This window comes from Ixodes scapularis, unplaced genomic scaffold (genome assembly GCF_016920785.2).
Source record: "Ixodes scapularis isolate PalLabHiFi unplaced genomic scaffold, ASM1692078v2 PGA_scaffold2__306_contigs__length_199485367, whole genome shotgun sequence".
NCBI lineage: Eukaryota > Metazoa > Arthropoda > Arachnida > Ixodida > Ixodidae > Ixodes > Ixodes scapularis.
In genome coordinates, this window is record NW_024609857.1 from 76,299,951 (window position 1) to 76,327,208 (window position 27,258).

At 43.4% G+C, this 27,258-nt stretch overlaps 1 protein-coding gene across 1 annotated transcript; it reads left to right on the forward strand.

Moving 5' to 3' along the window:
- The first annotated feature begins 390 nt into the window (after positions 1-390).
- On the forward strand, positions 391-27,258 carry LOC8042028 (cytochrome P450 3A24-like). Its single transcript, XM_042291458.1, has 13 exons — positions 391-492; positions 3,818-3,870; positions 3,948-4,044; positions 11,241-11,357; positions 11,457-11,536; positions 13,174-13,319; positions 13,404-13,519; positions 14,858-14,954; positions 15,062-15,222; positions 20,607-20,698; positions 22,203-22,346; positions 25,853-26,015; positions 27,145-27,258. The coding sequence occupies exons 1-13, from the start codon at positions 391-393 to the stop codon at positions 27,256-27,258; spliced, it is 1,482 nt and encodes a 493-aa protein (XP_042147392.1).

A 27,258-nucleotide genomic window follows, 5' to 3' on the forward strand; every position in this document is an offset into this window, starting at 1 on the left:
TGAAATAAAAAAAAAGAGTTTAATAGGATCACGATTTCATAGCAAATAATAAAGAAAAATAGGACTGAGTCTGAAACATATGTGTGGCACATGATAAACGGCCTGACTAAGTTGATGCAACGTAGTCTTACATGCCACGTAAATAGACTGACTGAAGTATTGACCATAACCAGATCTTTGCAGTATATAGCCTTCCAAGTCATAAATTGACTACCGATAACAGCATGGTCTACGCCCATTACAACAGGTCGGTCGCAACAGACTTTCCACTACCCCATCCGTGCTGCTATTATGTTTCTTGTTTACCAAAAAAAGAAAAGAACTAACTTAACAGCCAATCTCTGTCTTCTTGCAAAGTGCGATGGAGGAGAAATCAGTCTAAAGATTGTAATGTCGCTGGTGCTCTTGCCTTTGAGAACTGCCATGCTTTCATGTATTTGTTGCAACATAAGAACCACAGGAAAAGCTCCACTCAATGGCAAATGCGCCAAGGTGAGCTGGAGCATTTTACAGGGCAAAGCTCTTAGGCAACTGTTTCCGGCTCGAGCGACAACGCCGTCGCTGTCGGCGTAACCGCGCGTCGCATTATGGGACGTTTCCCAAAATGACGTCACACGTGACGTCACATGTGACGTCATGAGGATTACCCTCGTGAGGGTTACGAGGGTTACCCTCACGATGGTTACGAGGGTTACCCTCACGAGGGTCACGAGAAGCATGAGGGTTACCTTTACGAAGGTTACAAGGTTTACCCTTACGAGGGTCACGTGGGTCACGAAAGATACTCTCACGAGGGTTACCCTCACGAGGTTCACGAGGGTTACCCTCCGAGAGTTACCTTCGTAACGTCACACGTGACGTCACGTGTGACGTCAATATAGGAAGCACGTGACGTATGACGTCACGTGACGTCACACGCATCTAACATTGCCTATATTCCAGCTAAAAATTAGAGGGTAAATTTTTTCGCGAAATATCGCGGAAAAATATTCTTGCTAAATCTACCCTAGTGACGTCACGTGTGACGTAACGAGGGTAAAATTTATTCCGCTCAATATACACCTTTCCAAAAAACACTCGACCCCAGGGGCAACAAACCGTTTTCGAGCCCAGTCACTGAGTTTGAGGCTAGACTCTTACCGGCGTCCCTCCTAACCCTAACCGAGTGGACTGTGATTTCAATAGGCGCAGCCTGCGTAGGCGCAGTTTAAAACGCTGCTGGCGGCTAAATTCTCGTCTTTTCCCGCTATATTTTGTGTTTCATGGTACATGTATTTTCTCAAGGACATTGAGAAAGTATTATGCCACATTTAAAAAAACAAAAAAAGCAACAAAAAACTAAACTATTTCTATTGGGTACGCGCACGACAGAACGAATGCGACTGGAATATATAGTTCTAGTTATTTGTTTTTTTCTTGCGATAAGTTTTGACGGCGCCGCGGGATTCGCCGCATGTGAAACAACAAAGCGCTTTGCTGTCAAAAATAAATTACAACAGAAGGGGGCCGAAAGGCACGCATTTTTCACGGTCACAAATAACGTGTTTATCGATGGACAGGGTACGGACATACAATTGAGGAAGTGTTAACATTCCAACAATAAATCGTATACGTACCACACGATGCAGCGTTATCCGAAAAGAATTTATTTGAGAAAGATCTCAAATAACACAATCACAGTCGACGAAAGTCACATCTTGACGATCGGACGGAATCCGAGATGACTTCGTTTTGGGGCGCGTTTTGGGGACAGCTTCCTTTTTTCACAACCGCACCAAGGCAAAGAAACAAACGCGACTGACCCGTTTCTCACCCCAACCCGGACAACTATTTTTGGAGATGACTGAGGATTCTACCCGGATTATCTCTGGGAGGGGAGAGAAGAATGTTCACAAAATCGCGTCGAGGGTCGTTCGACGTCCTTCACCTCCTTCGTTTCCCGTGAATGTCGAACAGAAAAGCTTGAATGGCAGGCACTTACCAGCCTTATTTCTCACAATGGAGGATAACACAAGAAGAGTATGCAGCACGCATAAAAAAGAATTAAGTGGAAACTTTGAATAGAGGCGAGAAAAAGTCGAATGCAAAACCGCAAAAACGTAGGTAGAGAACCGCGCTGAGCGGGTCTTCACAGTCCCAGAGAGTGGCAGAAAATTTCTAGCTGATAGAGGGCGCGAGAGTCGCACCAGCCGCATCAGCAACATGGCGGCGGCCTAGGAGCGTTTTTTGGAAAGGTGTATAGCTGGGAAGAAAGAGGGGCATACTCTCCTCTCAGTACCCTTTCCTCTTCGTCTTCAAGGGCTGCACCCTGATTCGGCGTTACAGAAATTTTTAAACGTTTTTCATTTTTTGTAAGCGTTAACAAAAAAAAAAAAACATATTGATCGAATCAGTTTTTTCTCTTCACGTGACGTCAGAAAAATGTTGCTTCATACTGAGGGGCGCAGTAACGCCATTTCTCCCCTCGCATTCGCGGACTAATCCTTCCTGCGGACCTATGTTGTAGCAGACTAGTAGAAAGGGATAAGTTAAAGGGGTCATGAAACGCTTTTCCAACTTTTTCCTGTTTAGCTTTCCTCCTCAACTCATAAATCGCCCATTCCACCCAACAGTTAAAGAAGACGAAAAGAAGGGAGGCCCTTCTCGCTCGGAATCTGGTTTGTGTAGCCGGATAGAGCCATTGTCCCCCTAGAAGATTAGCCCGTCGTTCAAAATTCAGACAAAAGTTGCTTTCCCCACCCCGTTCATTCCGAAGCTGATAGTGCTGTTGAAGCTACGTGCTCGTTGGGCCAGCCACACTTGCCACGTGAGCGTGGCAAATGTGGCTGCAGAGAATGAAGTCAGGTGATAAAAGGGAGGTGGCTGATTGGTCCGGCAAGCGCGTAGCTTCCAGCACAACGCCAGCTTAGGGGTGAAGGGAATAAGTGAGGTCCGGTTGCGTGTGACGTCAGTTTGGACCCGATGACGTGCTTTTGGAACCGCGCATGTATCACAGTGAAAAGGCAGAGAGGTTGCGAAGGGGAGGAGGAACGAAATAGTCCGCTCTGTTTTCAAATTTTCGCACTGAAAGTCGGGCTTTTGACTTTCTACCTTTTTTCTTTTGGTCCACTGAACGATGTGGTATTAGTAAAATCCCCATCTAAAATGATTTATCCCAACCCAAAAATCGTTTCATGGGCCCTTTAAAGATGTACGCGAAAGCGTCTTAGAGCTTTTTTTTTTTTTTTTTTATAGTTTTGAACCAAACCTGGTTCAGGCTTTGAATCACACGTTCTATATTTCGACGAGTTATTTTGTTATGCAGGCGTGTTGGAACAACTACCAAGCAATATAAAGGAATTACAATTCAAAGTGCGTAACTTTAAGTGTATTTATTTATTTAAATAAGAATGCTACCTGCTTTACTCACACCAACAGATAAAAGAATCACACCAACAGATAAAACTAGTTAAATCGCAGCTCCATATCCTTTACAAAATGTTCAAAAGACTCCTGATTGAGAATGTTATTTGTTAAATCATTCGTCCCGAATCGCACGATTGCAGTCGTTTTGGAACCTGTTTTAAGTTTACCATACCGGTGAAGATCCTCAAACAAAATGTTCAACCTCCTGAAAATCTGAAACATCAAGCAAGAAAACGGCTCTCTTTCGGGTTCTCATGATATGAATCCGCTTCGCTCGTGTTTTTTGTTCGAAGTCTGAGCGAAACAAAACAAGAAAACCACTCGTGCCACTCCCCAAAACTCATATATTTTCTAATTGCTTGAGGTGTCATGTTTAGATGTTATTTATGTTTTCTTTTTGTTTTTTCTGTAGCCAATTCACCTGGTGGATCAGGAGTTGTATAAGAAGTATGGACGACTATTTGGGTAAGCATAATCAACATATGACGTATCCCAGTGCGAATGAGATGAGCGTGTCAACTAACGAGCTCTGGCTTTTTCAGCTCCTTTGAGGCAGGCAAGCCCGCTTTGTATGTCTCTGAGCCCGACCTCATCAAGTTGGTCTTGGTGCGAGATTTCACCTCTTTGTCCGACAGAAAGGTGCGAAATCAATACGAAAAATGCATAAATTCTCATTTGTTTTACATTAATTGCAGCCTTTGGGTTTGTTTAGCTCGTCAAACACGCTAACCCGGACTATCCTGCCTTGTGAGATTTTAGGTAGTACATCTTTTAAACATATTAAAGGATTTCTTTCCAGACTACTACATTAGAAAGAAACTAGGATTCCATGGTCATTTTAGGGCTATAGTATGTTGCAAGTTAAGAAAAGAAGGACAAGCGCCTCCCACACAGCCTGCCACTCTTTCCACTTTAGCAGGGTGAACTCTGGAGAGGAGGTGAATGGCGAGAAGGAAACAACCAATTATAGCAAGCAAAACGTTTTGCGCGAGAAGCTTGTCCTACTCTCCTTTTCCAGCAACAGACTATAGCCGCGATCACTAATCGCTCAACGAATGTGTCAATGGATGCGAGTGGCGGTATCATTCAAGTCCAAATTAAAAAAAAAAAAAAAAAAAAAATTTACAGCGCCAGAAAGTTTGATATCTGCGCACATCATCGAGCATGACGGCCTGGTTTGGACTTCTTGTGTGCAAGCACGCAAGCATGAAAATAACTTCGCCAAGATTACAGTTTGACCTGTTTGCACAAAGAGCAGATCTTGCATGCGAGGCCAGAATACGCTGTTTTGAAATCATGTATGTAGCGGCAAACGAGCGTACGATTTTGTCAGTCATTGCATCAATACCAATAAGATAGGCGAGGCTTCGTGGTGTCGTTCAGTCTTCGGGAAAACACCGAATGCAATCGAATGCTTTACATGTTGTCATACGCAGTGACCCCACACACCAATCAGTCTACTTCGTGGCGCGAAGAAATGCCAAAAACGACATGCATGCGCCATTTATCCCAAGGTTTGGTCAGCCTACCCAATGTCTCTAATGCCTGAACCCCGCTAGAGCGAAACATAGAATCAAACGACAAACCCCAAGCACATGCAGAATGCACGCGAGGGTACTTTTGGCAGGCTTGCAGCCTCTGGGTGCTCGCGAAGTGAGCACAGTCGAGTTATTGCAAGCCTGCCTGGATACCAGGAATGGGCAGTATTTCAAATACAAGTATTTGAAATACGTATTTCAAATACTTTGTGTATTTTGTATTTGTATTTAATTACAAATTGAGTAATGTATTTGACGTGTGTATTTAAATACTAAAATGTGGGTATTTCAAATACAATTGTAATTAAACACAATTTTGCGGCCGAAAATACATCCCTCAAATTTATTGTCACTGTTCAGAACAGGAAAAAAACTACGTTCTGCACCGAATGCAGTGTCTCTTAGTCAAGCACAAGCGTTTAATGACTTTGTGATTACGGTGCTAGTCCAAGGCAAGAATAGTGACGAAATCGACGTTCACACTGCAGGCAGACTGGCTAAATAACTGCATGTGACAATTTGTGATGCTTTCCAGCCTGATTTCCATCCATATTTTTGCCTGGAACATTCTGAATGTGCGGGTCGTCCAGATTTTCGTAACTTGTGCGAGTTGCAACAATAAAAAATTCTCTAGCTAGTGCTGCGCGTCTTGGTCGTCTCGGTTCTTTGTTGGCCTACACCAAAATGTAATCGACAAAAAAAAAAGCTGCTTGAAGCTCTGTACTTTTTTCATGTCCAAGCTGATTGCATTTTTTGTGATTATATTTCTATTACGTTACTAGAGCCTCGCACACTAACTCCCGAATGTGCGATGCAAAATAAAAATGAGATACCCAGAAACCCGTTGCAGGTGCCCTGAAGTCGATGACGCAAATTTTGAGGAATGTATTTGGAAAAGTATTTGGAGGAGACCAAATACATTTGGTTGTATTTGTATCTTGTACTTAAATGCTTTTTTTGGGAATGTAATTAGCTTTGTAATTAAATACATTTTTGAGGAAGTATTTTGTATTGGTATTTCGATACATATTTGCATGTATTTTGCCCATCCCTGCTGGATACCTTCGCGTACACTCTGCACATGTTTGCGGCTTGTCAGTGTCGGTTGTTTCTGTTTGTCGCTCTAGCGGGACGCAGGCGTAACGGGTCACGTGACTACGTCGGCGATCCTCGTTCAATCGAATCGGAGTCACGTGACGCTTAAGAGGCTTACAATTGATGCGAATGGCACGTTATAGTTCTGGCATCGAGTCGGTGAGTGCCGTTTGTACGCGAGAAAACCGAACGACATCTTGTAGACCTTAAGATGTGGAACGATAAAAAGAACGGACGAACACAACAAAATCTCCAATCTCTTGTTGAGATTTTGTTGTGTTCGTCCGTTTTTTTTTGTGTTTTTTTTATCGTTCCCATCTCAGGGTCTACAAGATGTCGATTAATTACCAAAGCAAAAATAGTCTAGACATGGCGGAGTGCTAAAACTCCGTCAGAACGTAGCCCCAGCCGTTCGAGCCAGATGCCAAAGTTTCAGCAACGACCGTTATATTATTCAAAAGTTATAAGCGATTTCCTGAAACTTTCAATGAAAAGTTGGCGGACGACGGAGCTCTCAAATGCACGGAGCTCAATGGCGGCAGAAACTAAAACCGGGCGGAAATGGGCCCCATTTTTTCAGTGAAAATTACAGAAAATCACATATAACTATTGAATTAGGTAACGGTTGGTGCTGGAACTTCGCCCTCGTGCTCGAACGGCTGGGGCTACGTTCTGACGGAGTTTGAGCTGTCCGCGATGTCTATATTTCATTTCAGCTTAAGTGCAGACGCAGCCAATGCTATATTGGGAGTATTCACTGGCGGCCATAGCCGTGTGCGCGACTGCTGAGCGCGTGCTGATGGCGAGCTTCCACAGTTCTTTTGCAACGTGCATTCCACACCATCAAGATTGCCGGTCTTAGCAACCTCTTAATGTGGGTTTGTTCTGAGCATGCGCTCTAAACAACACCCACAAATATGGCGTTCACTGAATGCTCGCCTCGAGATTGAACCGTGTTGCCACCGTGCGGCCGAAATGGGAAACATGCGAAAGCGGGGATACCGCCGTGCGTCGTCTGCTACGGGCGCACGTTCAGAAGCATGGATCTCTACGACGCAATCCCGTTTCCAACTGAGCTTGACCCTCCTTACTTCATTTATTATCCCTTAAAGGCCCCGCAGGGGCATTACATAAGGGGGAGGGGGGGGGGGGCAATACAAAGAAGCACACGAGTAGAACTTTCATACAATAAAAACAAAAAAACAAAACATCATTTAATTTATTATCATCATTATCATCATCATTTCATTTATTATTAAATGTTGGACGTTTTCATTGTCGTTTCTTCTTACTAAAGGTTGTGTTGTATCGTTCCACATGCGTAGAAATTCAGGAAAGCGATTATTATAAAGTCGGATCGAAGCTTCCATAATCCTAGTGTGTTGGTTTGTATTCAACTGCTGGTTGACGTATTTTTCTTATCTTGCACAAATCATAGCTTTCATAAAACATTGAATGTTGATTTGAGTTGTGGTTTAATTAAAAATTAAACCGACTGATCGCTACCCTTTAATAGACGAATCAATGAATAAATCTGTTAGTTGCTTTTCCGCCGGTCATATTGCATGAAAGGCGTCAAAACTACACTTTTTTTTTACTATTTTTACTGTGCCATAAATGGCATATAGCATCCCCATTTTAAACTTCACGTTCCGATGAAGTTTAAAAATGAAGTAATTTTTAACTAATTATGTAAACAGTATAATCACTCTCTGTGACAATCAGAAGCACGCTGAATCGGTTACCGTGCGAGCCTGTGTGACAAAAGAAATTAACACGCTAAAAATATGAAAGCAGGCATTTTTTACTTTTTGCTGACTTTCACCAGCACAAGATTCCGCTTCAATGGCAAAAAAGAAAACGTAATTAAATCATAACTCGATTAATCTGAAGGTTAATCGATGAACTGCCCAGTCTCGATATGCGTCAGCTGAGGGCGGAGGGTGACGGGAAAGTCTCGTGAGAGTCGCTAACACTCATCAGTAAAAGAGTGTCGCTGCATCCGATGCTGTCTGTGTCGTGGTTCGGGTCGTTTGTTAAAGTTGCAGGAACTACTGTGTTTAAGAAGACGGTTATTTAGTCAGAAATTTATAATATTAGCCTCTTGACCTCTGCGGCCTTCACCAGGAATATTGAAGCGGTTGAATCCACACTACCGAAAAGGGCATTTAATAGCACGAACGTTGCTGCATTGCTCGGTCACACTCGTTTATTACACTCGCGGCAGATATAGTAAAACCGTTTGTTTCACTTGTTTCAGTTGTCGTGTGAACGTCCAGTTTGCGGAACGTCACTAGAAGAGGCACTCTCTCCTCATCGCGACGTAGTAGAAATGTTCAAGCTCCGAAAAACGTACCCACACCGCGGCACAGTGAAGGCAAACATTGGCTGCAGAGGAACTCAATAGCGCGGTAATTTCCAGCACAGCACTAACTTCTCCTCATGCTAAATATTTATATCACTGCAAAAGCTAACAGTTAAAAAAAATGCACTGGACCTGCGATTTCACAGCCCACAGTACCAGTATTATGTTATCCGAGTTGGAATTAATTATGTTATTGAATTCCCACGCTGGTCAGCAATGCAAGCGTGACGTTTACATTGCTTAATGTCACAACTCAGACTGCGTTTTTTGGTCTGGACATATGTTTCGGCATCGTCATTTTCTGAGTTGCCTCCGTAAGTTGCGGCGATTGGCTCTCCGAGTGTTGTGCGGGAAAGCAGATGCACGGGGTTTTTTTAGAGTGTATTTTAAAAGAAACAAGTATTTAACGTAAATAGTGCAGTTCAGCCGGAGACAGGCATCCGTCGTGGTGATCCATGCTTCCCAACGTCTACCTAGAGCAGACGACGGATCCGCCCAAGCGATTATTTAAATTTAGGCCGTACGCTAGTAACACGATTCGACCTTCATTGAAGCACCGAACAGTACCCCACCATTTTCCGCTAAAATTGTTTTCCCACCGATACTATGCGACAAAATAAACGCAAGTATCTACGCCGTCTCGCGCGCGAACATGGAGAGACTATGGGGCGGCCGTGCTTCTATCCCCTCTTTGATGATGATGATAGCGCGACAGTAGCGCCACATCTAGGTCAATCTCGAGGGCAGTAGGAGCGCGGGCTCCGGGCTTTCAGTGCCCCTGCCAGGCACGCGCGCTCGTGCAGCGCAACCACTGTTCAGGGCCACATGCTCGCGCTTGTAGCATTGCGTCTGGACTTCAGCTGAAACGAAGTGTAGTTTATTTTTGCGGTGCGAAAAACAGGGTTCAGTTTTCTCGCGCACGCCGTATATATATGATCACAGCGTGCATCTTTAACGTTAGTCGGCGACAGCTCAAGGAACGCAAGGCGCGGATAATTATGTTCGCGCTTGTTGCCGGGCGATTCGTTCTTCGGCAGTCTCGTCGGCTAATGCCACCATCTCATTGGTCGCGGTGCGATAATGATATGAATGCACAAGACAGACCAGGCTCGGAGCTTAAGTTGTCGATGAGTAGATAAACTCTGCTTTCGGGGACTCAAGTCTGAGCAGGGACAAAAGTTAGTTGCAGCGCAAACACGAACGCACAGACTCAAAGTGTGCGATGCCAAAACACGTTTCTCGCGCTTTAATATTGAATAAGTCGACGGTAGCGTGCACGCCTAGCTAGAGCACTGCACGGGCCCGGGCCAGCCCAAAGGCTCAAACCCGGCCCGGCCAGCGGGCCGGGCTCGGGCCGGGTAGTACCTATTTTCTCGGGCTCGGGCAGGGCTCGGGCTTGAACAAAACATTTTCGGGCCGTGCCGGCCCGGTTTGGCCCGGTTTGGCCCGGGCCGAGGCTGGGGAGTCGTGTGCCGCGAATGGAAAATAGTTGAGAACAAAAATTGTGCTCATTGATCTTTAGCTTCAATGAAAGCAAACAAGCGAAATGCAAAATCACTACAACGCATTTCGAGCAAAAAAAAAAAAAAAGGCGACGTCTTGTATTTGGAAAGCCTTTACGTCGTTAAAGGAAACGTATGGATTCCATCAGCATACACGGGAAAGTGCGCTCAACAAAACGAGGGCACTCCAGTCGTAGGGTACAACATGCAAACTTAAAAAAAAAAGAAAAGAAAAACGTGAGCATTAATTTGCACTTTGCGAGGGGGCCTTACTATGCCACCAAAAATAAGCTAACTACCATCGAAAATGTTATGCTAATACAGCCTTTTGAAGATGCACTACCGTGATTGTGGTTGTTTTTTCACAAAAACATGTAGATGAGAATGTTCTCTGTGAAACGAATTGAACATTGAAAACTCCAATATCTCTTCAAGAAATGCTTAGATAAAACATTGCCCACTTTTTTATTCTTCTCAAATTTACTTATGGCGTGCACATTTCGGCCATATACTCGAAGTGCATCGTCTAAATCGGAACATTTATCGTGTCAAAGAAAAAAAAAAAAAACTCGGTCCAAGTTTAAAATAAATTTAAATAAAGTATGCTCGCCTTATGCTTGGACAGCTCTATAGGTTAAAGTCTGGAAACTTTTTTGGGCTCATCTTTATAATCTTTCGGGCTCGGGCCGGGCCCAGGCCGTGCCTCTACCGGACCGAGTCGGGCCGGGCCTTGAGATTCCGGCCCGTGCAGTGCTCTAGCTGAGACACACGAAAAAATGCCGTAATCTATCACAAGGGAAAGTGCAGGCGAGTTGGTTAAACAACATAATTAAAAACCCCGTGAAAAGCGAAAAAAAAAAAAAAAAAAAAACACGGACAAGACAACACAAGCTCTTAAACGCAACCCCGTTGGCTCGTAGCATTGTCAGAGCCCAAAACTTCAGATAAAACGAACTATATCGCAACCGTTTATTTTTCGCTGTAATTCATCGTATAAATTACACCCTGGCGAGCAAATGATTTCAAGAAGGAAAATTTCATTGTGGGTTAGGAAACATCATAAACAAAACATGGAGGCACGGAGATAGTAAGGTAACGGAAGAGACGACACAAAGTTTCAAACACAGCTGGGTTTATTCGCGAGAAAACAGCAATATACGTATAGCCGTCCACGCGTATAGGAAAGAGGGAAGGCAAAAGACCTGTCGCCGCTACGTTTTGACGCAAGTCGGCCAGACAGACTGACCTCCGACTTAGACAGCGCACCAACAACAGGCATCCGTCGTCAAGTCATCCGACATGATGTATCTTTTTTTTTTTGTCTTTTTTTTCCAGCCAATAAAGTTTGGCGATCCCGTTCTGGATAACATGATGACGGCGGCAAGCCTGGACCGATGGAGGGTCATACGCGCCGTTGCAAGCCCCGCGTTTTCTGCGAGCAGAGTAAAAAAGGCACGTCTTACCCGGACTTAAGCGATCTCATTCGTGGATCTGCTTGGTGAGCATTACTAATTCTAAGACCCTTTTATTTATTTTTTTATTTTTTTGCAGTTGAGCAGCATTATTGCAGACTGCGCACGAATCACCGCTGAACATCTCCGGACCTGTGAGGGCGATTTAGAAGTGAAGACGTAAGAGGAAAAAAATATATCTTGTTTTTTTTTCTAAGAGTGGGTAAACGTTTTGCTATCAATACAAAGAAGCCAATAATAGCACTGCCATCCACTAGGGCTGATATAGTGTTTCCTAAACGTTTCATGGCAGCGATAGAATCCAGCATATTCGCATGAAACAGACGACTAGAAAATGGGAGTACTGTATTTCCTGCAAACACAACCTTGTTCAAACTTATAAGAAAACTACGCGTGTTTTGAGATATTTGGAATCAGTCAATGCGAATTATTTTAGATAAGATGACAAAACTCTGCATTCAAAATAAGAGAACGTAAAGAGGAAACAATAGCACAGACAGCAATGACAAAACAAAAACAGGGACGGACAAAACAAAGTGTCGCTTTGCCGTCCTTGCGTTTATTCTTTCAGTGTTGACTCATTGCAACCAACGCCGCCCACCGTATACATTGTAGTCGGGTACTTGCAGCTACAATTGAGGTGGCTTCACCCAGCGGAGAAGACGGGAAGGAGGGAATCGGGGTTCCAGTACAATTGTGCAGCAAAAAATTTCGCAGCCTGGTGGTGAAAATATGAAACAGATGAACGGGGCGATGAAGGGGGATAAAATGCACACGGCTGGAGTCTTCAGTACTGCGAACAATTTTATTTCGCAAATTTAAAAACAAATTTATTCGCGAATTGTGCGGGGTGTACGTTTAAGCTTTACGTCAAAAGCAGTTGATTCTACAAGACGACGGGGCCAATCAATTAGCTTCAAAAGCGCAGCATCATGGAGTTCCTATTTCTCTTTATTCGCACGTATAATATCGTGCGCATGTTATTGTCAGCTAAGCTAATCCAGCTCATTGTACGTGTCGTGATATTGATATATTTGTTCTGTAGGTCTGTGTTTCGGTATTTGACTGCGCCCTGCTCTATACTGAAACCGTGGAGGGTCTACATAAAGTGTTTCCACGCACAAAAGAAATCGTTGCTTAAGAGCTTTGAAAGATATAAACACGGAAGCTGTGGCGTTACGTAGACAGACTCGTAGATATATTTTCGCTTTTGTTTAATTACGGGTGGCGCTGTGATCGCCTATTATAACGTGGCGTCACTGAAGGAGAACGCGTATTCATGGCATCACGTAAGTAGATCGCACGTTTAGATGACAATTCAACGACAGTTCAGACACGAGTATGGACGAGACCTGCCAGATGTTAAAAGCATGTGCAATGTTTTAAGAGACTATTTGAGTTGGTGATGCGCATAGAGCTGGTGGGCCTAGTGTGACTGAGGTGGCTGCTTACGCCGGGCTAACAGCGTCTCAACGCATTCCTCAGAAGGCAACTCGTCGTATGACGAGTGAAATAGGTATCGGCATCGTCCACACTCATTTTTGAATGGTTTACTTTCGTGATACTACAGCACACTGCCGTTTCATCATCTAGGACGCATATTAAAACTAGTGATACTACTAAAAACGTGATCTTTCGGTTTGCATGATGCTTCAACTTCCATGTTTCAATTTGTCATAGTTTTAAGATATTTATTTAATTCAAGGAATGGCTTCATGTTCTCCCTGTGTGGTTATTATCGTCTATTGCTAAGCCGCTGCCCGCGCTATATTTCCCTTTCTTCTTTCACGTTGCAGGTTTTATGCAAACTTTGGCCTGGACGTTATTGCAAGGTGCTCATTTGGCATTAAACTGAAGCCGCATTCTGACGTCACCAACAAGTTTGTCATCGAAGCCAAGCGCGCATTTTCGCGAAACATGACGCTTCCTCTTATCGCCATATGTAAGTTCCCACATGAAACAATGTTTCGCAAATATTTAGAAAGGTTCAAGTTTTCTAAATAATCGCGTTGTTTTGCGTTTGCAGACCTCTTTCCGGGTTTGATACAGTGGTTTAACATTAAGCTCCTTAACTTCGACATAATTCGCTGTTTTAAGGACCTCGCTGGCAAGGCTATACGCGAGCGAGACAAGGGAGGTCATGTAAGTAATACTGACAACTCTATAAGCTACTTTTAACTATACAGGGTGTTGTTCTAATACAGGAAATATTCGAAACAATAAAGACACTGCCAATAAATAAAGAAAAGATATTTCTGCCGAATGACGCTATCAACCGCAGCGGACGTCAGAACGCGAGTATTACACAGAAACAATTAGTAACTTGATTAACTAAGATTTGCTAACTTTTTAATTAAACTTTTTAGCTAGGACATTTTAATTGAAGATCTGTAGCCTATGGTCAGTATAGGTCAAATAGGTTGTTAGATTTCGTTTCCGTCTGGTAACTGTGGGAATCAAGTGGGGTTTGGCCGTCACACTCCAATGCAGGTTTTTGGCTGCGAGACATTGTTCATGCATGACGCTGTTTTGCATAACCAAGGATATATGTATTTATTTAGGGAACACAGAAAAAGTTTATTGATTAAGCTTTTGTGTACTAAATCTGACTTTCGGGCAGGTAGATCGCGATCACGACCGATGAAAAGCAAAGTAAAGCCGACGTTGAATGTTTACGCAGTGTGAAGTTGTCAGCAAGTGTTATCGTTAATAAAATGTTCATCAGAAAGCATATTGTCTTTAGGAATCGAGAGGCCCAGTACATACTGATTTACATGTCACGTGAGGAAACTTTGTATAGTGCCAATTTTCCTCTGCTTGTTACCTAGATTTGTAGTGTTTAATTGGTTTTCTACATCTATTTCTCAAAAGTGATAGTGAACACGCTTACAACTATCCTCCTAGTAATTTTCTTTAGCACTAATAGGAAAATAACACGGATTTGACTAAGTTTATGGCACAGGTTCAATGCCGTCGAAGGGCAGTTTGGCTACTACAATATAAGTGCTAATTTTGTATACCTAATGAGAACCACGCAGCAGTGATTACATGGGTGCATGGCGGTATCACTAATAGGAAAATGCACTGAACTTCTCCAAACGTATGTATGTGCTGCTCCAAAGCTGCTTCAAACTTCAAAGTGTAATCTTTTTGTAATACAAAGTCTTTCCAACCGGCATTCTTTTTTTTCCTGCTCTGAAAATTGCTCTAAACTCCTAATTCGCTGGACCACTCCTGTTGACAGTAACCTGGAAAGCACATGACTGTATCGCGCGCAAACACATTCAAAACCACCCAAAGTTCACCATAATCAAGCGGGGCAAGTCATACTCATATGGCATGCACCACAGATTATAAACTCCCCGCGTTTATCTGAATAATGCAGACAAGTTTTTAAGTCTCTTTTTTTTTTCTTAAAGCTCGAATTGCTTTGAGCACGAATAGTTGTCGGACTTGGACTTATAAAGTCTTCTTTCGCAGAAGTCCGAAGACTATCTCAAACTTTTGATGGATGCACGTGAGGAACGCCATGACACAAATGGATATCCAAACCGTCGTGAGACTCCAGAACGTTCAGGTGAGGTGCTTCATCGAGTAAAAAGTTTTTTTTTTCGAATTTTGTTTCGGCGTTTTTTGGTTATTTCCAGTGCGTAGAGCGTAGGACGATGGCAACATTTTTTTCAGCACTGAGTGAAGTCGAGGTGCTGGCACAGTGCGTCGTCATGTTCCTCGGCGGTCAGGACAGCATATCGTCTCTCATTGCACACACTGTCTACCTGCTGGCCTTACATCCTGACAAGCAAACGAAACTTCGAGAGGAAGTGGACCGATGCTTTAGCTCACACGTACGTCGTGTCGTTCACGTAACATTCTTTGGCCTCTGCACACGCGGCATGTGAAATTTAACGGGTGGAACCAGACCGGTAAAGACGGGGAAAGCCGTCCTCACGGCGCTCTGGAAGCCGTGAGAACGATTTCCAGAGCGCGCTCGTTGCGTTCCGCCGTGCTTTGGCCCCGCATGCACGCTCGAGGCTCACGAGTCGCCGAAGCGAAACCGAAGGCAGGGGTGTTCGCGTTGAAGGCAGGACAACTGCAACTCCTCCCCGCCGCTCTCTCTCTTTCACCGACTACAATGTTACACGGCTCCCCGGATCGCGGAGGTAACGGAGAGATACGATTCAAGTGCACGAACTCTGGCAGGTTTCGTTCTACATTTTCTCGAGGGACGTAGTAGCTCCCACGGTGGAGGAAGTGAGAGGTGTCGGAACGGAGGCCAGAAAGAGGGTCGATAATCAATCAAGACTTCGCGCATTCTCCCAAAGCGGTCTCTGTCGGATTGGGACATAGGCGCGCAGGCGGAATTACGCCTCGAAAACGCGTGGGCGAATAAAGACGGTTCGTCGAGCTCCTATCATGCTGCGCCATCTCACGGCGTTTGTCAGAAACGGGAGCGAATATTCGACACACTTGCTACGTGCCAGGGATGGCAAAATTACTTTTAAAAAGTAATTAAATTACATTACTAGTCACTTTCCTGAAAACTGAAAATATGTAATTAAATTACATTACAAATTACGACAGACTGAAGGTAATGGCATTACATTACAATTACTTTCCGATAGTAATGAAATCACTTTAACATTACTTTTGAATACCTCGAGGCAGTAATTCGTGCTCATTTTATTTACCGTATATGTACTTAAACGCGGACCTTCCTTTTTACACCGCAACAGCCTTATGCGCCTCAAAGAGTCATAGTGAACCATACTGAACAGTCTTTTGCTGACGCACACGACGTAAGTGTTAAACGTGATGAATAGCTTCTTCGTTAGATGTGACTTAAAGACAGTCGACTCGCTGGTTTCGAAGTTAATTCAACGGCGAAGGTCCGTAGTTAAAGGGCGCCATGTTTTCGTCTTCCTGATTTGGAAGAAGCTGTAGTCCCTGTCAGTCTTTTAAGTCGGGCCATGTGAGCTCGTTCTTACAAGGAGTCGTCACGTGAAACGTTTTCCTTCCGCCTCAGAAGCAGTATAATCCTATCGTCCCAGGCGAACTAGTTGACGTATTCCCGGTCATTCCTCTCAAGGACTATTGGTCCCGAACACATGAAAAACCCAAGTTTTTGCGCATTGTCACACAAAGGGGGCTCGGTAATTGCTAAGCAGAAACGTCGCCAGTTGAGAAAAGGAACGACGTGAGCTTCCTAATTTGTATACTTTCGCAACAAACGGTTGGCGATATTAGCTGTATGCTTATTCCCGAATAAACTTTTCAGGGGAAGGCAGCGAGGCATACCACGAACGGCACCTGCTTGCTCGAAGACGCACGAAACGTTCTAGGGCCTTGACAAAGCATCTGGAATTAACTATTTATTCCGGTCGTCTCTTGTTCACAATGGTCACGAAGCTTACGGTTTGACCTTGCTTGAGAAAAGAACAAGAAGGCTGGGGATCTGCTTGTCTTGTCCTCTCAAATTTTAAAACGTGTTGACCTTAATGGTGATGTGCCCTTCGCCTCGTAGTCCAAAAGCCATTAATCTCTATGCTGACATAACGGTGGAAGCTGCATGCTCGTTGGAATAGTCACATGTCTATCTTTCGCCACGTAACCACGCTCCCGTTCCTACCCACGCGCAGAAAAAGGGAAGGGTCAGGTGATTAAATGGAGGTGTTTGATTGGTTCTGGTTAGCTCGCAACTCCCCCCGCACTGTCAGCTTAGGGAAGAACCAAGTACAGCATCGTCGTGATCATGTGAAGCCGTTAATTTCTCTTGCCTGGAGTTCGTAAGCCGTTGCCTTCCAGCGACGTCTACACATAAGCTTTTCTCCTTCGCCTTTCCAGCCCGTCTTTGTGCGTCTGTTTAGTTCTTCGTACGATGCTTTGCGCTCAGGTGGCCGTCGCTTATTTTCTCTGATATCTCTTCCACAACATTCCGCCATGCAAATGAGTTTTTTCTTCTTTTTTTCAAGCTTGTATACGAGTTTTCTAACTTGGGAAAAAGTTCTTTCGTAAGTAATGAGTGATTTTTGTCGAAATTACTGTCTGAGAGTAATTCATTACATTACTAAATTACCTGCCTAAAAAAGTGATTCATTACATTACTCATTACCACAAAAAGTAATTTAATTCCTGTAATTTCATTACAGTAATGTCATTACTGCCATCTCTGCTACGCGCAGAGGCGGCGCCGATTGGACGCCTCCCTACGCTTCCACATGCTCGCTCCTCAAACGAGCGTGGCAAATACAAGTTACTCGTTCGTTTGTTTTTTCCTTTCTCGCGAGTTACGAGCCCACTCAGGGGCGAAGAGAACGTGTTTACTGCCTTCTAAATAAAGCACGTGCGCTGGAAACGCGAGCCTCAATAGGGCCAAGGTCAACACGATTGGCTTCCGTGTCCCCCTTGCCCTTCGCAATTACATATACAAGGGCGTAGAGGAATAAACACGAATAGTGATCTCGCAAGGCTGCTTCGGTCCGCTGACCTTGATTGAATAGAACGCGCTCTCCTCTCCTCCAGAGGCACACCGCTGCATGAGAAAATCGATGACGTCGGTGCTCCCGGTTACCTTTCTTACGAAAACAAAGCGACCACACGTGCCGGCGGTGCTGTTCCGCAACCTGATAGACAGAGAGAGCGCTCGGAGAGGAAGGAGTGCCATCGAAACGAACCCTACTCCGTTTCACATAAAGTCTGACCGCAGCCAACGTTAGGATCCGGCGGAGCCAATCACGCGCAGAAAGAAGAAAACAAAGTGTGGGAGCATGGCACACTCACTGTGCGTGTATAGATTAGCCGGCAATAGCAAACGCACAAAGACGATTATAGACCTTCGCATCGCTTATCACCCTGGCGAAAAATGCCGAGTCACTGAGCTGTGAACGCATGAGCAGCGTCCGATATACCGCACCGCAGAGCAACAGCGCATGCTCAGAGGGCGTTCCACAGCCCAGCAGACAACGATGGCAGCGCGCAGAAGGCGATTTTTCGCGAAGGTATATAGAGCCGTGGCGAGTCAATTTTCGCGCTGCGTGATTCGCTCCATCGGATTGTAGCGTCGGCTGAGGTCAGACTTAAATGTGAAATTGAGTACAGCTCCGTAGCTCTGAAGTTTGGCCAGCGCCTCTGGCGAGCCAAATTGAATATGTCTCGGTCGCCATTTCGGTTACGCATTAATAATTAAGCTGTGGTCACACTGTTTATACATCATAGAAAATAGAGTGTGCATACAGATTCTAACCTGAGTCACAGCGAGATTCGTGCTTCGAATTCCACATGGCTATGGGTACAAGAATAAGCTGGGGCACGTGGAATTCGAACCACGGTTATTGCAGTGATTCGAGCTTGCAGACTGTCCCTTGTATGATGTATTGCAAGTGCGACCTAGGGTGGCTCAAGTGTGACCATGGCTTTACGTTTTTTTCACGTTGCTCGCGTACGCTAAGCTGGCAGATCTTCATTGGTAGAAATAAATTTGCGAAAGAAAGTATCACGAAGAATTGAGCTACAAGAAAAGCATTCTAATCATTTTGGTAGGACACTGAAAGCGCGAGCCACGTATCTATTTTCTTTATTTAAACTTTCTTTAGTTCTTTCAGACGCCCTGCTACCGCGCGTAGACAGATGCTGACACACGCCTCTAAACGACCATAGATCGTGGTTGACCGAACGCTGCAGTGCCACTTTATGCATGATGCAATAATTACGGTCGGGACACACTGGAGCGTTTGCTTAGGATTTCTTACGTTACGCGAGGAGTCACCAGCAAATTCGTGTTTCGTATACCTCGCGTGCAAAGCTGCCTCTTGAACTCGTCGCCACGTTTCATTCGAAGCACGGATGTCGCGGTGGCTCGCGAAGTAAGCAGTCGTAAACGGTCGTAACGTAACGTAATGCAGAGAGACACCCTTGTGTGAAGCGAGCTTTATGCTAGTCTTACGAAGGCGCTCGCGCCCCCTGGTTGAGAGAAACAAGCCTATGGGTGATCATCTCTGCCTTTTCAACTCACTCTCTTTCGATCATGCGATCTCGCGCGCGCTGGAAAGAGCGCTCAGCGTGCGCTGAAAGCACCACCAATATTCGATCACAGTACGTCGCCTCTTTCCAAGCCCTGAAATGTTTGCGAGGCCGCTGAAAGGAAAGACCGTAGATCGAGAAGGGAAGGAAGGCCTGGAGAAAGGCGAGCCAACGCTTTTCGGGCGATTGGGGTAGTTGTGAATGCTACACCGTCACGCCATTCTGCGGCGTTCGCAGGGCGGCTTTTCAGTCATAATTTTTTCTTGATAAATACGTTCTTTTTTTGCGGCCCAGTGTATGAGTGGTTGAAGATGTAAACGTATTTAGCCTCTGTTCTAATTTAAGAAGAAATAAAACAATTTGGAGGAATCAACGAGCAGTTTCAATATTAATCTCTATCGTCTTTTTTTTTTTTTCAATTAGAGCTTGCGAATGGATTGTGCAAATAAAAAAAAACACGTAAATTAAAGTAAGGGACGTTAAAGAGCCAGGCTAGGAACGTGAAACCACGATATAAAAGATTACATAATGTGTCAATTAATAGGCGTATACAGCTCATTCAAAGCATAATAACATAAGTGTGTTTCCTTGTTCCAAGCAGCATCTATTCCTCTCGTAACAATCCCAATCGGCGTCTTTGTAATTAACATGCTGGAAACTATAACCACTAGTATCAAAACTAGCAAAACGACCGCCATCGAAATCGTCACGGGCATGTATGGAATGCGTAGAGGCTCATGAGAATATTCCCAAATTACAAACATATTTTTAGTCCATCAATGGAATGCACCCGTAAGAAGTGCCGTAGCTCAAAAAAGCAAAAAAGCAATCTAAATTTGCTCTTGCAAGCTTTTTAATACAGAGATATGGACATGTTTGTGCATTATCGTTTTGAGTTTTGAACAGGACACTGCGAAGTCGCACTATAAAGGGAACTAGTTCGCCAGAATGAATGCACGCTTTATTACCGCGGTGGGTATAGGGGGAAAGGGATGTACGTTAACTTCTTTAAAAAAGGTATATAAACTTTATAAAGTTTTAGAATACAGACTAAATACTGGCTCTCAAAATGTACAATTAGCACGCTTTTAAGAACGTAATTAAAGTGTAGAATAAAAAAATTCTCCACATTCGAGGGGACAAAAAAAAAAAAAAGGCTGATGTTTTCGCGGTTGTTTTTAATGGAAACATTCGACCTTTTTTCCCTCTGAAGGGTGAGGAAATCTCTCCCGAAGTTATTTCGAAGCTGGATTACCTTCACGGGGTTGTGTCGGAGGCTTTGAGACTCTTTCCTCCTGCAACAAGGTATGCTCGCAACATAGGCCGATCTGCTGAAGATTCATAATTTGTCAAACATCGGAGTTTATTATGCTATGTGTTTTACGCCATTATTGCGTATCTAGGATTCAAATATAAAAATAAACGAGACGAAAACGTACCGTAAGTCTGACGAGCTCCAAGAAGTACTGGTTAGTTCAGTGAAAGCGCTCATTGATGCTTTTTCTGGATGGTGCGTCTTTTTACCAATATAACTATACTAAAATGTACCTACCATCGGATTACTGCCGCATTTAAGGTTTTCTCACAAACAATAGACTTCAGAACGTCATTGTGTACGCATGTTTCTCTGCAAAATTGATATGCAATTGATATAATTTTTTTTATATGATTCATAATTTGTTCCCTAACATTACGTACAGGGTGGAAAATATCTGCTCTGCCAGAGGTTTTCATGCCGAGGAAGCATAAAAGCAATGTGGGCAGCTCTGGTTACGTTAACCTACTAAACAAAAAAAAAAGTTTGAACTGCCACATTTCCTAATTCTGCAATATAGCTGTCGATTTCATAGCTAGATGCAGGAGTCATCCCACGCGACATTTTACGCCTTTTGAGTTGGTGCTGAACTGGGACAGCTTATACTGTCGCTGACTGTACCTTTGTGTACTCGGTCGCGGATCACAAGTCGTATGGGCATCATTATTGGGTTCAACGAGCTGATTTTTATATAATGTACCGCAAAAATTCGTTAATAAATTATGATAAAACAAACATACACAATGGCTTCAAACGGCATGCCGAAGAAGTTGTACTAACATTTGAGAATAAGTAAGCTTTCCCGCGGGTAGCTGATTTCATAGAAATATATTTTGGTTCAATGGTGTGTCTGGTAGCTGAGAACCTGTCAAAAAGATTGTCAGCGACCTTTATTCCTAAAGTCCTATAATGAATGGAATGCAATATTTAAGTATATATCGTTTGAACTTGTTTAGCGTACATTATGCAGTCTTGTCGGGGAGTGAAGACGAACATATTGTGTATTCAATTTCCCGCTAAACTCTGCGGGGAATTCGACGGCCCGTGACACCACAACTTTGCACCGTGACGTCAATTCTTATGCTAAACTTAGCTGGAAATAGATGTCACGTGATCTGACGTCAGGTAACATGTTATCGTCACGTCTATGTCACGCGGTGTCAGGTCACGTGACGTAAACTTCCCCGCTTAATTTAGGGGAACTGACATCACGTGGTGATGTCACGTGACCTGGCGTCACTCGACGTGGTCACGTGACGCGACGTTACGCTCTCACGTGTCTTGAGGTCACGTGGAGTCATGTGGCATCAAGTCACGTGGGGATCAGAAATGTCCGCCAAAAGGCATTCTATGCTTTGATAGTTAGCACTATTGCAGGAGTCGAAGTGGGCGCCAGAATGTTTAGTTCACTTCGAACCGAAGCTCTCCTTAATAGTTGTATGCTCTTAACATAACACTTGAGATTTCAGGTTGACTGCTTGTACTTGGCAACAGGATTGACAGGTCCACAACGGAAGACTACGCTCTCGGTGACACAGGCATCACTCTTCCCAAGGGCTGCACAATCACCGTGCCCATTTATGCCATGCATCGGGATCCTTTGAATTTCATTGACCCGGACTCCTTCATCCCAGAGAGGTACAGCTATATTCTTTTATTAAACGAGGTGATACTGCTTTGTGTCTAAAAAGTGGCAAATCTTTCGGTGTCATTCAAAGTAAAATGTTATCTACTTATATGAATTAATTGTAAGTCTTTATTTCGCTAGATGTTACGCTTTATAAGATAAAGACGCGCGGGACATTTGTGTCTAATAAATGAACAGGGCGTTCTATTTAGAGTAACAACTGCATTCGCCATTTGGGTATAAGACCAAAGAAAGGGAACGTGATTGTTTTGACTTAACATACAAATATTTGTTTTAAGTACCAATGATTGTCATATATAATTTACTTTTGTGTAATATTTCATTTTGTTATATATTTTGTACAACTCTTTCCCCAACTCCTGTCATAGCGCCAGAGAAAGCTGCAGTATTTGAAAATAAATAAATGAAGAAGTGTTCTAGCTCTCATACGCGCCTTGATATTTCCGTCGAACATATTAAAATCACTAATAATATTTAATTTATGTCGAGAAATATCAAAGTAAGAAATAAAAAACATACAGTTTGTGAAGACTTTTTGTGATTCTACCCTTGCCTTTTATTCGTTCACCCGTGTTAAAAAAAAGAAAAAAAGGAGGAGGAGTTTTTCGAGGTTGCTAACCCCTTCTTCAGTTGCCTCAAAATAAATAACATACTTCATCTAAAAAGTGCGATATAAAAGCCCCCAAAAATGTGAAAAACGGAAAAAAAAGAAACTAATGCATCACACTTGGGTACTATAGCAAATGATGCCCCTATTGTCATTAAGATTAAATGCGGATGAAGAAAGCTACATTAATTTTTTTTCATCGACCAGAATTGCCGCATTGCAATTCCCCAACTTTCTTATCGGTACTATTAGTCGTGACTGATGTTTAAGTAGGCCAAGGGGGACAGCTGTCATTACGTTGGTTCTATTTGATAATTATAGGTCTTTATCTGCCTGTAAGGGGCGGTGCACAACAAATTCTGCATAAAAAAATTGACGTGGCACATCACATAAGAAAATGATGATATATGATTTTAGTACAAGAATACTGTTAGGTTCTTCAAAATGAAATGACAAGATATTGACAATCATTCATAAAAATGATCAGTTTATTTACAATGTCAAAGGGATCCTTAAAAGCACAGTACAGTGAAGCAATGTTTAATAATGTCACTATGTTCAATCGATTGCTATATAAAAATATAATTGAATAAAGAAAAATAGCGTACAACCCTAGCTCATTTTGTAGATAACATCTGGAATTTTATTCTATCTTTTTTCATAAATGATTTACTGTTTTCTACAAAGTGAAGGGAGTTGTGAGCTGTGTATATTTTAAGTTTACCATAATATTCGACAGCAAACATTTGTCACTAGCTTCACTAGAGAGAAATGTTTTTCTGTACTTAAAAGGCAATAATTACAAGCGAAAGAGAACTACGAAACGACATGTTATTTTTTGTCACTCTTTGCTGCAGCGAGAACTTGTAGTATCCTCTGGAAAATATCTCATGGCTAGACTCTCGAAAGGATGTTTGCAATTTGAATAAACGTTTTCTAGTGCAGCGGCGGTATTTTAACAGAAGAACAATTTCAACAATACATTTGCGTTTTAGGAGTTATTTTATGTAACTTGGTTATGCAGCCGAAGATATGATCCGAAGTGTCTCATCTTTTAACAAACATCTCATCATGTGAAGTATTTGTAGTTTATTGTGTCTGGGAAAATAGTTTAGGTGCATAGTGTGGTAGAATTCTTTAATTGTGTCTTTGACAGCTACACTTCAGGAGCAACCGGTATTCGGCAGACGTAGCGTTCGACTGACCCGGGCGTCAATCACGAGGCTCTTTATGCCGTCAAAGTCGGTGTGCTCACGGCTAAAACATACGGGAGAGAGCAAATGCTATCTGGGATGCCGCATCCACCCTCTTCCCTTCTCCCCCCTCGCTTCCCTTAAGATGGATAACGGTGAACTGGTTTCTTGGTTCGGGTCGACCGCCGAAGAACTGGAGTGGACGTCTCGTCTTCGGCTATGTCAGATTGCCCCGGCGGGTCACCAACACCTTTTTGCTCAGGTGGTTCTGGCGTCGTGCCCCCCAATTGTGTGTGAGCCGTGCTTCCTCGTGGGCGAAGTTGATCCACGTTCCGCTTCAGTTTGACTGACGTTTCGACTGTGACCATGCGAAAATCAGTCGTCTCTTTTACCGTTCCTGGGAGCCACCTTTCCCCCCTCACCAAAATTGCAACCAAAAACGGAGTAGCCCGAGCCTATGGTATTTGTACACAAGTGTGACAATTTCTAACCAAACGTTTGGTCTCAATGTAAAGTCTAGGCCACCACACGATTATACTTGTGACCTACTTCAGTGCTGAGGTCCCCTGATGTTTCTCGTGAAGAAGTTGCAGCACCTTGTCTGGCGCAGCCTCAGGAACGACGACCCTCTGGCCCCAATATATGATACCTTGAGTCACGGTCATCTCGAACCTCATTGAAGTGCGCGAATATCTTTGCTTGTCGTAGGGCTTGCTTGGGCTTTTCGAGCGACTCTTGTTGCTCCGGACTCCAGGTCCAGCGACTATATTTAACTAGAGGGTTGTAAAGTGGAGCAAGCAAAGTTGCTCCACTCCGAAGAAACTTGCTATGTCATAAGACCGATGCACGAACGTAGTTCGCTTATGTTTTCGGGACTTTGAGCTTTCATCACTGCATTCAGGTTCTTCTTGAGAGGCTGCAGCCCATTGGTGCTGATATTGTGTCTTAGGGAGCCAACTTCTGGCACCCAGAATGTGTATTTATCCTTCCTTAACTTGACGCCATTTTTTTGAACATTAAAGAACCGGTGAAGCGAAATTCGGATTTCACAAAATAGGGTAGCAGTAGTGTTCAACGGGGCGCCACAAAACCCAAAACACCACTCATAAAGCGATATCTCGAACAGATGACCGTATTTTTGTAAAATAAAGGTGCTAGTGAGTAAGAATGGCGACGTCGCGTTTCCTGCAGAATTGTTGAGGAGGAGGGGAAACGGCCTTACTTCCTTCCCTTTTCGCGTCCTTGCGGAGCCAAAGCGAGAAGAGGAGGAAACGAGAATAGGGCGACGTCACGGGCTTTTTTGGTCTTGTTCAAGCGCGCTCTTCTTAAAAAAAAAAAAGAAAAAAAAAAAGAACGAACACTTGTTGGAGATATTGCTTTATGAGTGATGCTTTCGGGTTTATAGCGCCTTGCCTAGCGCTTTCGCCTTGTTTTTTTAAGATCTAAATTTCGTTTCACCATCCCTTTAAGCCTTCTTCCACAGTCTTCGTTCTTCTGTGAAACCAGAACGCCATCCAAGTATGCTCTTCAGCATAGACTCTATGATACGCTTAAAAATGGACGCTGCAGAAGCGAGATAATGAATATGTCTTCAATCAAAATTCTATAAGCCATCGCTGTTTACTGATTCTGAAATCATTCTCCTTGCCGGGGAGTTAACGTCCTTACTTTTTTATTGTTTTGTGACGCAATGCAGGTTCAGTGAAGACAACGTTAGTACCATTTCCCCGTACACCTATTTACCATTTGGTGCTGGCCCCAAGGGATGTCTAGGCACGCACTTGGCGCTTCTGGCAGTAAAACTCTGCTTACTGTACTCTCTTCAAGATGTTGAGTTTTTCCGGACATCGAAAACAAAGGTACGTCTGCCTTGTTGCACTGTTTTGTGAAATCAATGCGCTTTTTACGTACAGGGCTCACAAAGCATTCCTAGTAGTGATACATTTTTGAACCCAAAATGTTCTTTACAATTATTGAAAAATAAATATTATGCACGCACGCTGTTCAAGTTTTTCATTCATCTTAAGCGACAAAAAAAGTTACGAAATACCTTCAAAACAAAAATGCGCAGCTCGGAGTCACTTTCGCTTAACATAATGATGTTTGGCGCGCTGATAGGGAAACCGTTCCTGAAAGGCCAACAGTCGTAGCACACAGGTACAAAATGCGTTTTGTTTTTGTTCAATGTTGCCAGTTCAAAACTTTTTGATGCCCTCTCATATTTTATGTACTGTTGCGGAGAAAACGTTTATCATTAATTTAGAAGTCAAGTGCCTGGATAAACAAGGATAAAGAATGCAACTTTATTCGCCAAAACTATTTTAATCAATAACGGCAAACTGAGAGTCTTTGATAGTGTACATGACACCACTCTGATTGTTCTTATTTGAGCACATCCATAGCGTTTTTTTATTGCTGTTTTGTAAATAACAGCTTCTTTCCACGCTACCTGCAGACAAGAAAAACAAAGTCGCTAGCCTGCGTATTATAACTAGAGCGTCCATCATGTGCCGAGATACCTTTACATCGAAAATCTCAGCGAGGCGTGCGCATCTATATCGATTCTTGCTGTGCGACCTTTGTTCTTCTAATCACGAGTAGTTCTTTTTTTTTTTCGTTCTTATCGAGATAGAGAAAAAAAAATTACTATGCATGCTTTCTTGTTGGTATTTTCGTGTGTGAATTATGCGTCAAGGATACTGGTCGTGGTAACATGCATATGTGGTATGCTTGGAAACCAAAATGTTTAAAGTGAGCTCACGTAGATATGTATGCCTCTTGCAGCTGTGCTTGCTGTAAAATCTGGGAGTACACGCCCAGTCAGGCAGAAAGTTTGTTTATCAGTGCTTGACAATCAAGCAAATACCGTAAAAAAACAAATAAAAAAAACATCAAGCTAAATTTTAAACTGAACATTAACCGCGGAGCATATGTGTGAGCATACACAGTACTGACTTTGTTTTCATAGTGCCGTTTGTTATTTCACAGGTGCCTCTGAAGTTCTACAACGGTTTCGGGTTACTCCACTCCGCGCCTTTTTCTGTTGGAATCAAAAAACGAAGCACTGCGCCAACGTCAACCAGCACTCACAATACGAATTAA